Source organism: Sprattus sprattus (genome assembly GCF_963457725.1).
Source record: "Sprattus sprattus genome assembly, chromosome: 1".
Taxonomy (NCBI): Eukaryota; Metazoa; Chordata; class Actinopteri; order Clupeiformes; family Clupeidae; genus Sprattus; species Sprattus sprattus.
In genome coordinates, this window is record NC_137920.1 from 22,217,024 (window position 1) to 22,231,948 (window position 14,925).

The window sequence follows — 14,925 nt, forward strand, 5'->3', positions numbered from 1 at the left end:
TGATGATAATCTATCTTTAAAGATGTACTTGGTACTAAATCAACAAGACATGAGGATGCCATTTTTATCTTCAGTTGTAGCTGTGAGGTTTTAGAGTCATTATAACTTCATGTTCGAGACTCTTGCTGTATTTCTATGTGTGTGTGTGTGTGTGCATGTAGTTGCGAATGTGTGAGTGTCTGTGTATGTGTGTGTGTGTGTACATGTGCTTGAATGTGTGAGTGTGATCGGTTTGTGTGCATGTGCTTGCAAATGTCTGAGTGTCTGTGTGTATGTGTGTGTGTGTGTGTGTGTGTGTGTGTGTGTGTGTGTGTGTGTGTGTGTGTGAAGGTGAAGTCAGGAATTAAACCCAGGCGGCTGGATCACTAGTCTAGTGATGATCTTTGTGAGCTAAGCAGGACCCATGCAGGGGATGTTCGAATTAATAGTTTTCTTTATTTTCACAGCAAAAAGGTAATCCAATTTACAAAAGATAATCCAACAGGTCAAAAGGCCAAACTCAGAAAGCTACAAAAACTGAAGGTAGCTAGCACTCTAAAAACAACCAAACAAAAAACTTTGAATGTAGGCTAGAAGACATCCAAAACCAAACAGGCAAAAAGGAATGATGACAGCGTACAAAAAAAGGCTTGAGACTTTTATCCTTGAGACTTGAATCCTAGGAACTCGCAAATTACTCACTTGCATTCGTGAAAACCCAACAACGCTGTTATCAGCCTTACATACAGCCTGCATAAACACCTGGCTAAATGGGTCATGTGACCAATTAGGCAGCAGGTGACATGAAAAAGGCAGGAAAACAGAAACATTAGAAAACATGAGCACATGTTAAAACACATGTCAAAAGTCTTTCTTTGTTTGGCCTCCAGAGGGCGCCAATGTCCAAAATCATGACACAGAGGTATACTTTATGTCATCTCCAACGAGGGCCTGTACACAAACATTGCTGCACATGATTGTGCCTAGATTCATTCAGCAGAAGATTCATTATCCGGTTGATCCATTTAGCAGTAGATTGCTTATCCAGTTATACAAATAATAAAAAATAAATGCATTCTTACCATGGGAACAATGTCAGCATCAATGTCTTAGTGTCTGTGTAAGTGTGCTTGTGTGTGTGAGAGTGTGTGTGTGTGTGTGTGTGTGTGTGTGTGTGTGTCATCTTTGTAGTTATTCAAAGCGTGTTCAATGCTTTGGGCTTTGAATCAGACATTTAACCCTAAAAGTCTCTAGGTCGGTTACAGTCACTGAACACGGTGTGAGCAAAGCTGACTCAAGAACTAGAAACTTTCCCTCCCACTAGTGCATCAACCATCTCTGGGGTGCCTCACACACTAGTGCTTCACCCATCTCTGGGGTGCCCCACACACTAGTGCTTCACCCATCTCTGGGGTGCCCCACACACTAGTGCTTCACCCCGTAGAGGGCAAGAGCCATCATCCCATCCAGGCACATGCTCAGACATTTTGGGGGGCAGGCCCTTGAAACAAAAAAAAGGGCACCCATTGCCAAAATGATTAATGAAATTAATAATAATAATAATAATAATAATAATAATAAACATAGTAGGATATACTCAACTTAAATATTTATTTTTGCTAACAAACTACTGAAAAATGATCTCCAGAACATAACTCTGTCCTACACTCTGTCTGTCCTTTCTCATCCGTGATGGGCTCCTCTGAACCAGGTAGGGTTACTGATTCTCCCTCATTTGTTTAAGGTGATGGCCTGATCCAAGATTAAAGAGAGCTGCTACCCTGATCTGCTTGATGCAGTTCCCTGTCCTTCTGCTTTTGGAGTCTTTCTTTTCTTGGCAGTATGCTGCAAATTTTGTAAATGAGATAAATCAATGTTGTGCATAATGATCAAGAGTGATCTACATAATCTCTGTAAAGCTGATAACACAGTACACACACATTTTGTTGTACTCTTTTCTGACTGATTGAAGCACAAGCGGCATTACACTAATAATATACCACAATATACCTCACCAGACTGTCATGTAGCTCAGCTTAAGACCTACCTTTCATTTAAATAATTACGATTCTAAATGAAACAAAACTCATGAACCGTAAAACTGCCTTTATATTCTCTGCCTGCCTGCCTGTCTGTCTTTCTGCCTGCCTGTATCTCACTCCCTCTCTCTCTTCATTAAAGGCACCCAGTGCAACTTTATGTAAACATTCAATGAAAAATAAACATTCAATTTCTAGTCTTTACACATAGTAAGTTTCAATAACTCCATACCATTACATATCGACATTCAAGGAGCAAAGATGAGACGTCGTTGTGTGGTGAGAACTGATAGAAAATCGTAAACAACAACAATCGCCGGTGGGGAGAAGCCATTTTTCCATTGACTGGAAGCCTGCTTTATTTATTGTAGGTTACAAAAAATAAAGAAAATGGCGGCGATTGTTGTTGTTATCGATTTTCTATCAGTTCTCACCACACAACGACGTCTAATCTTTGCTGCTTGAATGTCGGTTTGTAATGGTATGGAGTTATTGAAACTTACTACGTGTAAAAAAGACTAGAAATTGAATGTTTATTTTTCAGCCTCGAAAGTTGCACTGGGTGCCTTTAAACATGACGGATTTCGTGAGTTTTGCGTTTGTTTCTTTTTTAGGAAACATCGGACAAGTTGCGATGTAATGGTTTAAGCGGCGCTAATGTTGTGATTCATTTATCACGAAACACTGTCGGTGGATTCCAAAAACACTGTCATTACCTGTTTGTCTGATGCTGCGGGTCAGAGAAGAAGGAGGCTGCAGCCGTTTGGCCTGACGCTCAGCACTGCATGAGCACTAAGTGGAGGAGGAGGAGGGGAGGGGCGTGGTGGGACTTGTGAGTGCCGCGGAGCATGTGGGGGCGGAATTCTCACAAGAATTCAAATAAATGCCCCGTGAATTATCAGAACACATTTGGGGGGGAATTGATGACCGAGAGATACATTTTTATTCTAAAATATTGATAAATGAAGAAAAAATGGGGCTCAAGCAGAAGGGGCACTTTTCTCATCCAGGGCAAAATTGGGTGAGTGTGTGTTGTGTGTGAGTGTGTGTCCGTGCATCCGTGTGTGTCAGAGAGTGAGCGAGATAGAGAATAAGACACAGTCAGCTGTAATCAATACTTGCACATATTTTCCTACATACTTGGGAACATCCTCTGCTTTTAACAAATGGCAAATCCTTCCTCCCTCTTTTTCTGCCTACTCCCTATGAGCCACAGTGAAGTCTCTCAATATCCCTCATCAAACTTGTATAGGATGGTCCGCTAAAGATAGCTACAGATGCTCAGATAAAAAGTTTGGGTTTTGGACAGCTCTCTGTAGACTATCTACAGATGCTCAGATTATGAACAATCTATCTGTTGAAATGTAAAATAAACATTATGGTTAAGATTAGGGCATGGATTTGGCTAAAGTAATGTTCAGTAAACATTTAGACGGACTGAACTTGAATTTTAACAAAGCATCTGTAAAGTCTGTATCCAAATCAAGTGTTACTATATTCCTTTGTAATCTGTTGCAGACTTAAATTTCAGTATTCAAACATTTCTCTACAAACAAACAAACAAACAAGACTCTAAAGTGTACATTTAGGTTCATGAAATCTTGCCAGTGCAGTATACTAGTTGGATTGGTGCCTTCAGTTTCTTACCAGCTATATTTTTTTTTTACAAATACTCTACTGACACATGTCAGCTAAATAAGGTGCCTCTTCATGCTCACTGCAGAAGACTTTTTGCACGAGTTAGCCAACTGGTGTATATTTACACAGAATGGGTTGCCAAGCTCAAATATGAACGCACCACGCAGGACTTTCGCCATGACCATATGGAGCATAATCAGAAGTGTGAGAGATGACCAGAGAGCTGTCTATTCAGAACCTTTGCCCAGTCGCTGGTTTGGTTCTGAGGTTTGAAGTAAAGAGACAGAGACACAGATACTTATTATTGTTAATATTTTAAATATTAAAATGATACATTATTTTGCATCAGTATCTAATAAAAGAAATGCAAACGTTATGTATGTTATGCTAAGCAAGGAAATTACATGCATGTGGACATTTTTGTTGTACTTGCTCGATGGATAGTTGGATATCCCTCTTAAATGTTGCCCTCTTGTCTTGACTGCCTCTTCCAGTTTTTTGGGGAAAATATGGTTTACCAAGAACGTCATCAGCACAGCCCTGTGTGGATCAGACGGTTGAACTCCGCAGATGTGGTAACACAGAGCAGTGTAGTGTCGATGGGGTCGTCCCTGCTGGACACATCCTGATCTGATCTGATCTCTGCAGTCTACCTCAGTCTGCCCTCCTCTTCTCATCACACTTTATTCCATCCCACTGCCCATCCTTTTTCCATCTTTTTCTTTTCTACTTTTTTTACTGGCTACACTAGCCCCTTGGACTGCCTTTCCTTTATTTAAGTATTTATATCACTTTACACTATCCCCCCACACACAAGCACAGGACTCTTTGCACTATCCACACATGCACAGGAACACTTTTGCACTACTTTCCACTACTTACAGCCCTGTCACATGTAAAGCACATTGTTATATGTATATGTTATATGTAAAACACCCCACCCCCATGTGTACATGTTCTTCCTATGTGTATTGTTTTTGTATTTATTGTGATTTTTGTATTTATTGTTATTCATGTTTGTTTGTAAGGGTAAGCTACTGGATGACCTTAATTTCCCTCGGGATCAATAAAGTATCCATCTATCTATCTGATCCCCAAAAGCTGGCAGTAACAGGCCCCACCCTGACAACAACATATGCTGTGTACCTCTGTGGGTTATGGTCCACAACACGCACAGAAACACCACCAGATTTGCGAGGAATCAAACGTAAATACCTGTACTTATTATATAAGCAATATGTGTTTTTACTATGCCTGCACCACATTTTCATACCAGTAGCAGTAAATCCAAACCATACAATGTTATACTTTTTATAAAGAGCTAACATTTAAATCGAGCAGATTTGAGTTAAGCCTATTGGTCCGGCCCTCCACAACAGTCCCACTTTCTCATGTGGCCCCTTTGGAAAATGAATTGCCCACCCCTGACATAATGTGTAGTTTTACGGTCATGGCTATGTTGTTTAACTGGGCGCATACCACGTGAGCATACACTGCCGTTCCTTTGGTTATTCTTCAACATTTTACTAAGCTGTTTGGAATAGCATATGCTTCTTCTGGTAAAAAAAAAAATCATGCTTTACAAATTGGCATCTTAGTATCTCGGAGACCTTGTTATTCGTTCCTCGAAACAAATATGTTTATGTTATTGAATCAGACGTTGCAACTCACTTCAACTGTTGGTGAAAAGATGCACGTATGCTATTTTTAACTCAGACTTTATCTTTGATTGAGGTATTTTAATACTTGAAATATGTGGATACGGCCTAATTAATGATGGGATCTTGTTTATTTTCTTTTGTAATTTCACAGTAGCTCAAAAAGTGCGGGAAGATAACAAAAGAAGGGGCCGTGCGGGCTAAACTGTCTTTCTGTAGGCGGAGCGGGCTAGCAGGCGGACCCGCCCCTGCGTTTCAAAGTAACCAACCATCGCCTGGGATTCTGGTCATGGCTGGTCTAGGTGACGTATTAGCATAGGGCGCTGTATAAATTAAGGTGGCACGCCGCAATGCAATGTATTCAGTTTAAATCCTCAGAGAGCAAACATCATGCCCGAGCCAGCAAAGCCCGCCCCGAAGAAGGGCTCCAAGAAAGCCGCGACCAAGTCCACCGCTAAAGGAGGCAAGAAACGCAGAAAGACCAGGAAGGAAAGCTATGCCATCTACGTGTATAAGGTCCTGAAACAGGTTCATCCCGACACCGGTATCTCCTCCAAGGCCATGGGCATTATGAACTCCTTCGTAAATGATATCTTCGAACGAATCGCCGGAGAGTCTTGCCGTTTGGCTCACTACAACAAGCGCTCCACCATCACCTCCAGGGAAATCCAGACCGCAGTGCGCCTTCTCTTGCCCGGTGAGCTTGCCAAGCACGCCGTGTCTGAGGGAACCAAGGCTGTTACCAAATACACCAGCTCCAAGTAAAGTTTATACAACGCTTTGAAATCCCAACGGTTCTTTTAAGAGCCACCCACATTTCCTTTTAAAGGCAAATCCAAAGTGTAATTGTCGTTCGATGTGGCTATCGGATAAGGTCACTTAGCTTTATGACAAGGGAGTAAAATAATTGAATCGCATCGAGTCTCGACGATGCACACAAGTAATGCCATGTTTCTGATGGTAAACAGTCCAGCATACTATATTTGTTAAAATTGTTTGTCCCGACATCCACACCAAGAGAAACATTAGCGTTCTCATTCAGCATCACAAGCCTCTTGGAACCGTCATGACGGCAGGGATATGGAGGTGATTAAAGGTTACTGTCCCTTACAACTAATGTAAGAATGGCTTATGAAAATGTTGAGTGAGTCTCTTGAGCCGTTTTTTATTTAATCAATTTTAGCACGCTCCTGTATTCAAAATCCTCCCCTCTGGTAGGCGCTACAGATCTCTGTTCGTCAAAACTGTATAACAGTCATACTCATACCGTGATATTTATCCCTCCACTTCTTTGCACTATTGTTGTATTACAATTCAGTTTTACAGTCTAAAAACGCGACGCTGGCAAAACCATTGTTTCCTATGGGGCCGAACACACCAAACGCGTTTTTAAAAACGGGGCGCTAGCAAATGCATTGTTTACTATGGTATGGCGCTCCTTGAGTGTGCGCCTTTTCTCTGCCACGTGTTGAGTCTTTTGTAGCATTTTTTAGGTGCGCTTAAAAGTTGACCTATTCTCAATTTTCCAGCGCAAGGCAGGGAGGCGCACCGCTCATCAATGTCACACTCGGCTCAGGCAACCAATCAGATCAAGCAACAGGCGGGCTAACTACCTTACCACATCTTTCCTGTTTTGATGCTGGTAGAATAGATGTGGTAAGAACGGTATTTTATAAAATGAATACGGCGATGGCAAATATAGATGAGACCTTAATTTAAGCGGTATTAAACTACGAGGAACTATACAAGTCCAAAAATCATTCAAACACCAATAGTTTTTATTACGTTTGATCGCCTGGTTGCGCACGCAAGCCCGCTTCACAGGCCGTTTTGGCTGCCACACTTTGCCGTTTTCGAAGCGTCTGCGAAGAGCACTTTGCACTTACAGCATACATTCCTGCACTTTGTTTTCTATTTCTAATGTAAAGTAGTATTCATTGTTACACTATGGGGCTATTGTTCGTTTCGTGACTGTTCTCTGCCCTGTACGTCGCTTTGGACGAAAGCGTCGGCTAAATGACAATGTAAATGACATGGTACAAAATGTTCTAATGCTGTAAACTCAGTAGTGGAAGTCTAGGCTGTCATCATCTGAAACGAGTGCCATACAGAGAAAAGGAACTCTGAAAAAACAAAAACGTGGTCTTAAAATATCATTGGATAAGTCACTCAACTGTATGGCGCAACCCCACACACAATCTTCGCAAATACTGGATCCGGTTATCAGAAAAGATCATGTACAAAAGCCTTCCCCACCTAGGTATTTGTGAGTTCGCATGCCATGTAGATATGTATTTTTGAAGACTTCAAAAGATATGAGATAAGAAGCAAACGTCAGCGTTATAAAAGCCGCAGAATATTGGAATACCCTTTCAACCAGATATCTTTAGGCGGCTCTTAAAAGAGCCTTAGTAGAAGTTGTGAAGTCGAATTTACTTAGACTTCTCGGTCTTCTTGGGCAGGAGCACAGTCTGGATGTTTGGCAACACGCCTCCCTGAGCGATGGTGACTTTACCAAGAAGTTTATTCAACTCCTCGTCGTTGCGCACAGCCAGCTGCAGATGACGGGGGATGATACGGGTCTTCTTATTGTCACGAGCGGCGTTACCAGCCAACTCCAGGATCTCCGCGGTCAGATACTCGAGCACAGCAGCCATGTACACAGGTGCACCAGCTCCAACACGCTCTGCGTAATTACCTTTGCGCAGCAGTCTGTGAACACGGCCGACAGGGAACTGAAGCCCAGCCCTAGAGGAACGAGTCTTGGCCTTGGCTCGCACTTTGCCACCAGTTTTTCCTCTTCCACTCATTTTGGACTTGACACTACAACTACGTTTCGAATTTCGATAGGTGGAGCATAGCTAGGAGTAGAGTTTATAAACCAAGCCCTCAATTTGTCTCTGTACCTCACTGGCTGAGGCCACAGTGCTGAGAGCAAATCAATTTATAGCAAATTGTGCCGAAAATGTGACACCTTCTTTTTTCCACCCATTTACGTCTTCCACTGCCATCTTCCATTTCCAAAACCGTTAAAAAACACGACTTGTTTAAAATTATGAAGGACCCCTGCCCTGGAATCATTGATGGAACATATTCTTTTGCGTGGTCATGAGTTAATGGCCACTAGTTAGAAACCTACTGACAACACCGGGCATATTTGTAGGGCTGTCATTACCGATGATGAATGGATTGCTCATGAATTGACGCTGGCTTCACGGATGTAAAGCACTGAATTGGTTTTCTACAAGAAAATGTAGTAACGTTTTAAAGTTCAAGTTTTAGAGTGAAAGTTTTGGTTTTATTAATATTCATGTTAACTAAGACTTGACCTATATGTAACACTGGCCAGAACTAGAAAGAGCTTGTATTGGTCAGCAATGAATGGGATAAATACACTTGATACTTGATAGAACTTGAGAGCAGAAAGCCATGTTGTAAAAAAAACCCGCTAAATTGCAACATATCTAGGCTCTCAGGGAATTCAAACCTCTGCCAAGGTCAAATGGCGTATCTCGCGACATAAGCGAAAATGAATCTATGTTTGTGGATCCGACCCGTGATTCGAATCCACTCCCAAACTAAAGCTACACCCTTCCATCAGGTTCATGTCAAATCAGTTAAGTAGTCTGTGCATAATCCTGTTTCAGACAAACGTATTCAATTGTACCGACAGTGTCACTGCAGACAGAAGGATGCAGGTGTTTCGTAACCAGAAACACTGGATGACAAGCAAGGTCCAGACACTAATCAAAGAACACAACTCCGCCTTCAGGTCAGGTGATAAGGCCCTGTACTGCACTGCTATAGAGCAAACCCGAAGAGAGGCCTCAAAGACGCCAAGGAAGCCTACAAGAGGGAACCATGAAGATTAATCGAGAAGTGCTTTGGGAGAGAGGATGAGAGAGAGAGGGAGAGGTGGAGAGAGAGGGAGAGGAGGAGAGAGAATGACAGAGAGAGAGAAAAGGAGAGGACAACAGAGAGAGAGAGAAGGAGAGAAAAGAGAGAGAGAGGGAGAGAAAGAGAGGGAGAGAAAGAGAGAGAGGGAGAGGATGAGAGAGAGAGAAAAGGAGAGGACAACAGAGAAGGAGAGAGACTGATCTCGAAGCACATCAAATCCACCCTTCCGTCTACCTTTGACACACATAAGTTTGCATAAAGAGCAAACAGCCCACTGAGCTGAGCCCAACGCTATACTCCTTGTACACTCATGCCTGTGAAATGAAATCACGGAAGAATATAGGATTTGTAATTAAGACATTTTATAAGCAATGTTTTGTCCGGTTTGTTACATTTTCAGATGATTCATAAACTCCTGAAATTATATACAATTTTATATATGGAAAGGAATAAACTTGGCATATACTGTGTGGCAAACATGTCTGACATTTTCCAGGACATGCATGGCTTCATTTATAGGCTACTTGTGAGCTGTGGTCAGACTTGGAACTTTAAGCACATGGCCTCATTATGACTTAAAAGTTGCCCTTAAGCGCCTCAACTAAATTGAATTTCCCAAAGTGTTTCCAAGTCAGAACAAATAATACTTTTTTTCTGTCAGCATTGGGAGTTGTTCACTGTTCTTGCAGTCGGTTAGTATTTGTTACCGAATTGGAAAAACGATCTATATGTTAAATAAGCAAAGTTATTAACAACAACAACAACAACAACAACGAATCTGAAACACACGGTGTAGTGCTTGTTTATGCAGCTAAGGAGAGGTATTTCCCTACAACAGTCAACAGACCCACGCTGTGTGACCAAAACACAGCTCATTGTGTAAGCCACATGTGTCAAACTCAAGGCCCGCGGGCCAGATCCGCCCCCCCTCTCTCTCTCCTCACCCCTCACCAGGCGCGCTGGAACCTCTTTCATGCCGGGGGTGCTGTGGGCTCTACTAAAATATGTGACGTCACAACAATATGATTTTAAACAAGTATTTTAGGGGCTATAGCACTGATTGTGACCACTAACTGACATTTAAAAAACTTTAAAAATACACCAGAACCAAGCATGAACTATATAATATATGCAAACTTCAATTTCATTTTTCACTGCCGGAGTTCAATTAATGCAAATGTCCTCCAACATCTACGATGATATCCACATACATAGCCTAAATTAAGCCTAGAGGCCGAAGTTGAAATTGGCTGGGTATTGCCTTACAATTATTGCCTATCTCCAACGAGAATCTTAACATGTAAACAAATCATATAACACCATCGATTATGTGGCATGTTCCAGATCTCGGCATAAACTATAAACGTCATTTACATTCACAACTCCTGTGAATCCACAATAAAGAAATCGAAAGTTTGGTTTATGTTAATTTGCTCCTTTATCTCTAGATACCCTCAGATAAAGTACATAAACTATTAGCCTAAAATGTAGCCTTTGAACAGAATAGCCTGTGGCCAACGATTTACTCTGTCGTCGTCGTTGTTGACGTCCTTGACTGTTCATCGCTAATTTAATTTATCTTAACTCTGCTCCTCGATAACAACTCCAAACTATGTTTCTGCTTATTGCTAGTCATTGCGACAAAATACCAGTAATACTCCAAGTTCGTTTACGTTTTTCCTTCATTCGTTACAGTGCCAACTTCGGCACACACACGTGAACCTCATATAGCAATCTCCATGCATACCTGTGATAACTAAAAATTATCAAACCCATTTGTTTAACATTAATTTTCTTCCCCAAAACAAAAATATGAGTTAAACCGTTTTAATATATATTTAATACATACTGTGACGATGAATATGCTCTCTGGCTGCCATGCCATGGAGCCGGGCTCTTTGGTGTGGCGGTCAGAGCGCATGTTTGGCACCCCGTTGACCCGGGTTCCAGTCCGGGTGGGGTGACCACGTTCTCCCTTCGCTACACATACACATTTGCTTTATTTATTTTTCCCTGCCTGAAGCTAGGGGGTGCTGCAGCACCCTCAGCACCCCCCTTCCTGCGCCACTGCCCCTCACTCTCTCTCCTCAGCCCCCCTCTCTCTCTCCTCACCCCCCCTCTCCCTCTCCTCACCCCCCCCCCCCTCTCTCCTCACCCCCCCTCTCCCTCTCCTCACCCCCCCCCCCCTCTCTCTTTCTCATTGTGTAAGTTAAGTTCTACTACTGCAGAACAGCACACTGCTGCTCTTTTACCGTGTGTATTTTTATCAATGAATATATTTAAATGAATGCTCCGAAGAATTCATTTCAATAAATTCAATAAATGCCATTCAATGTTTCTTGTCAATCTGATTTTCTATAGACTTGAGTGCATGATATGCATGCAATACCAAAAAAAAATCTGTCCGTGAGCCAGCAGAGTGGATTAGTGGGGTTTCCACTAAAGATTGAGAGTTAGTCATTGGTTCCACCAGTGGCAGATCTTGGGCAGCCCTCATCCGGTACATCTCCACCAATACCAGTGAAGCGGTACCAGCCTTGTGCCAGAGTGCTGTCTGTTCTGGGCCAGCCGGGTAAGGTTGGGATAGCTGTTACCACTACAGAGAGACAGTGGGTTATTGGTTCCACCAGTGGCAGAACTTGGGCAGCCCTCAGCCAGGACATCTCCACCGATACCAGTGAAGCAGTTCTAGCCCTCATCCAGGACATCTCCACCGATACCAGTGAAGAGGTACCATGGGCCAACTAGGGGAGGTGGAGGTGAGCTCGATGTTGCACCATGGGTCATCAGTTATAGTGCAGATATCACAAACTTCTGTGTGGATGAAAGGTGCCCTGGACCAAGAAGAACCAAAGGTTGAGTTAATGTTGCTGTGAAATTCAGTGAAGAAGAGAGATAATGGAAACATATTAGCAACAGCACAAGTCTCATATAGATTTGATTTCCTCCCACATACAGAATGGAACAACTCTCTCTACTGGGCTCCATAGTGGGCATGGTGAGGCGCCAACCCCAGATGTAGAAGGGGAAAACACTAGGAGCTCCTCTGGCATTAACAGTGGCATGGTCTGGGATAGACATACATGAATAAATTAACTGCAAATAAATACACACATACAAATACACACACATACATACATAAATATGCAATCTACTGTGTTCAAAATTACTTACAGACAACTGGAGTGGTACTGCAGATTTATTAACGATATCGGGAGCATTGTTACAAGCAATCCATGTTCATGAAATGTTCAACAACAATGCCCACACATCTCTGGGCAAACTCATCTTTTATACCTAAAACCCCTCCCTCAGACTAATACACTGTGGTCACCTTGCCTCCCCAGAGATAAGAATATTTGCATAGGATCCCCTTACCCCCAAAGCCCTGGGTGACACTCTGAGTTATATAGACCTTACACAGCAGGTCAAACAGAATACATGGCCACACTAAGTTACCATTTAAATTCATGTTATACTATGGAATACTATACTAACCTAATTAATTAAATGAGAAACATATACATTTTTATCCTACACTACATTTACAGTCTACATATTGGTTACATACAGCACAGGTTGTGCTGTGTAGGAGGGTCTTTACAGATCCCAGATACAGCACAGCACGTGGCAATGCTGCGGCTGTCACCAGCCCTCTGTGCATTGTTGTGCTTCCTTGCTATTCATGTGTCACTAAAATTTGCATACACCATGTCAGCCATCCAAAACTAAACAAATATCATCAAAACTAAACATAAAATTATCCCATACACTTTGCCATACATACCTCAATGTCTCCTTCTAATAATAATAAATAATAACAACAATAATACAAAATGTATCCAATAAAAGAGGCAAGCTCAGTAATGAACGAAACAAAGTCTTTGGAAATGGCCCCATCCTTGGTCCAGGGTAAGGAGGGAGATCTTTTCAGAATGATAGAGTCAGCAATTGCATGAGCTGTTCGCCTTATTCAGTAGTTTCTTTGTGCCTCCTGTTCTGTCTCCTTCTATGTCATATTGTGCTAAAACTGATACTGATAAAGTGGCCATATTACCTACTGTTATTTTTTTTATCTTAATTCATCTGTTTGTCAAATGTATGTTTACTAACCACATTGTCTCTCTACAGCGTGATCCTTGCATGCAAATGCATTAGCCTTGGACACTTCACCTCATCACCACATACATCAAGTACATATTTGTATATTGGCAGCTAAACTGTAAACACTTACTTTGTGCATTTCTCCCGCTCCCAGACACACAACACAACACAAATAGGTGTCAATGTCATAGAAATGCACACCATGCCTGGGTCAATGGGGAAAACATGCTCTCCATTAATTCATTAAATTAATTTAAATTAATTAAAAAAACATCTACTCATAATCAATTTCCTATCAATATCCTTCATATGAAGTAATGGAAACAAACAACCGTGTCATTTCTCCAACCTACTTTCCATGCAAGGGTTATCAGGCTGCTTGATCTATCTCACGTCAGGGCCCTGTTCGGCGTACAACTGAAGCTAAGATAATTAATTTAGCTTGCAACTGGAGATTAACTAGCTCACTAAATGAGAACAGGCCAAGCCGGTCTGGCGACGGGCGCTAATTTATTTTAACCTCAAGTTAATTTATCTCGTCAGCTAAATTGCGCATGCACGTCTTGCTTAAAAAGGCAAGAAAGGTCGATCCCCAAAACCATGATTTTTTTGAAAGGTACAATGGTCTAAACTCAAAGAAAAAGACTCATTATTTTCTCCGATAAGGCAGGATATGATCATGAACGCGTTATGAAGAATTCAAGACCATAATCATGTCAAAATTCAACACTCCCGCGGCTACCACAGCAATATAAGAAACTGTCTATAAGATGTATTATACGTGACATCTTTTCCATACACAGAAAGGTACTATGGTGCAGCGGGTTTAGCGTATGGCTTGCATGCTGGAGATCGCCGGTTCAACTCTCCTCACCCTCGTAGGAATTGTAGTTTTAAATCGCTTTGAATAAAACCGTCTGCTAAATGACTAAATGTGAATGTATTAATAAGAAATTCAATACATTTAAGCAATGAGAAGAAATTGTGTCTATTTCTCTCTTTTTATCATGCACCCACCTTACCATCCACCTCCACCATCCACCATTCACTACCGCACACACTAGACACGTTTGCAAAACTAAACGTTTGCAATGATGTAAGTTAAAGTAGGTAAAACAACTTTAGCCAATATCTATCTGGGTTATGTGCTCAAATTTCCTGGGATCAAAGAAAACGTTAGTATTCATGTGCAAACTAAAAATCACGTCTCAGGCTGCATTATGAAAGTTATTTCGGGTTTATCAACTGTACCAATGTCTCAACTCTACTTTAGGCTACCACTGTCATATAATTATGAGTGCTTTGTTCTCCGCATAAATGAAGGCTACCACTATCAAGAAAGTGATGACATTCAATGTTTGACGTGGTGTATGCAATAAATGACTCAAGAAGGTCTTCTAAATTAATTATTCCTTGTCGGGTGGATCGGTAGCGCTCATACAAGAACTCATCATGATGGAAAAATGGATCTTCTTGGCGATCGCAAAGAACTCTTCCTACGCTAATCAAACTATGACTCCTTGTCAATGGGATCCCTCCTTTTGGCGTGGGTGTGGCAAGTTTAGCCAGCTAAACTTCGCTTAGCCTGCCCTGGAGCAGGCTAGGGCTAA

The 14,925-nt window shown here is 41.8% G+C and overlaps 2 protein-coding genes across 2 annotated transcripts; one reads left to right on the forward strand and one right to left on the reverse strand.

The window, feature by feature from the left end:
- Positions 1-5,704: 5,704 nt before the first annotated feature.
- On the forward strand, positions 5,705-6,079 carry LOC308363481 (histone H2B 1/2-like; the record flags this gene model as incomplete). The annotated part of the gene is made up of 1 exon (XM_080836288.1): positions 5,705-6,079. The coding sequence occupies one exon, from the start codon at positions 5,705-5,707 to the stop codon at positions 6,077-6,079; it is 375 nt and encodes a 124-aa protein (XP_080692414.1).
- Positions 6,080-7,746: 1,667 nt separating this feature from the next.
- Positions 7,747-8,124, reverse strand: LOC308373231 (histone H2A.J; the record flags this gene model as incomplete). Its single annotated transcript, XM_080848659.1, has 1 exon — positions 7,747-8,124. One exon carries the CDS (start codon positions 8,122-8,124, stop codon positions 7,747-7,749), a length of 378 nt encoding a protein of 125 aa, XP_080704785.1.
- Positions 8,125-14,925: the final 6,801 nt, after the last annotated feature.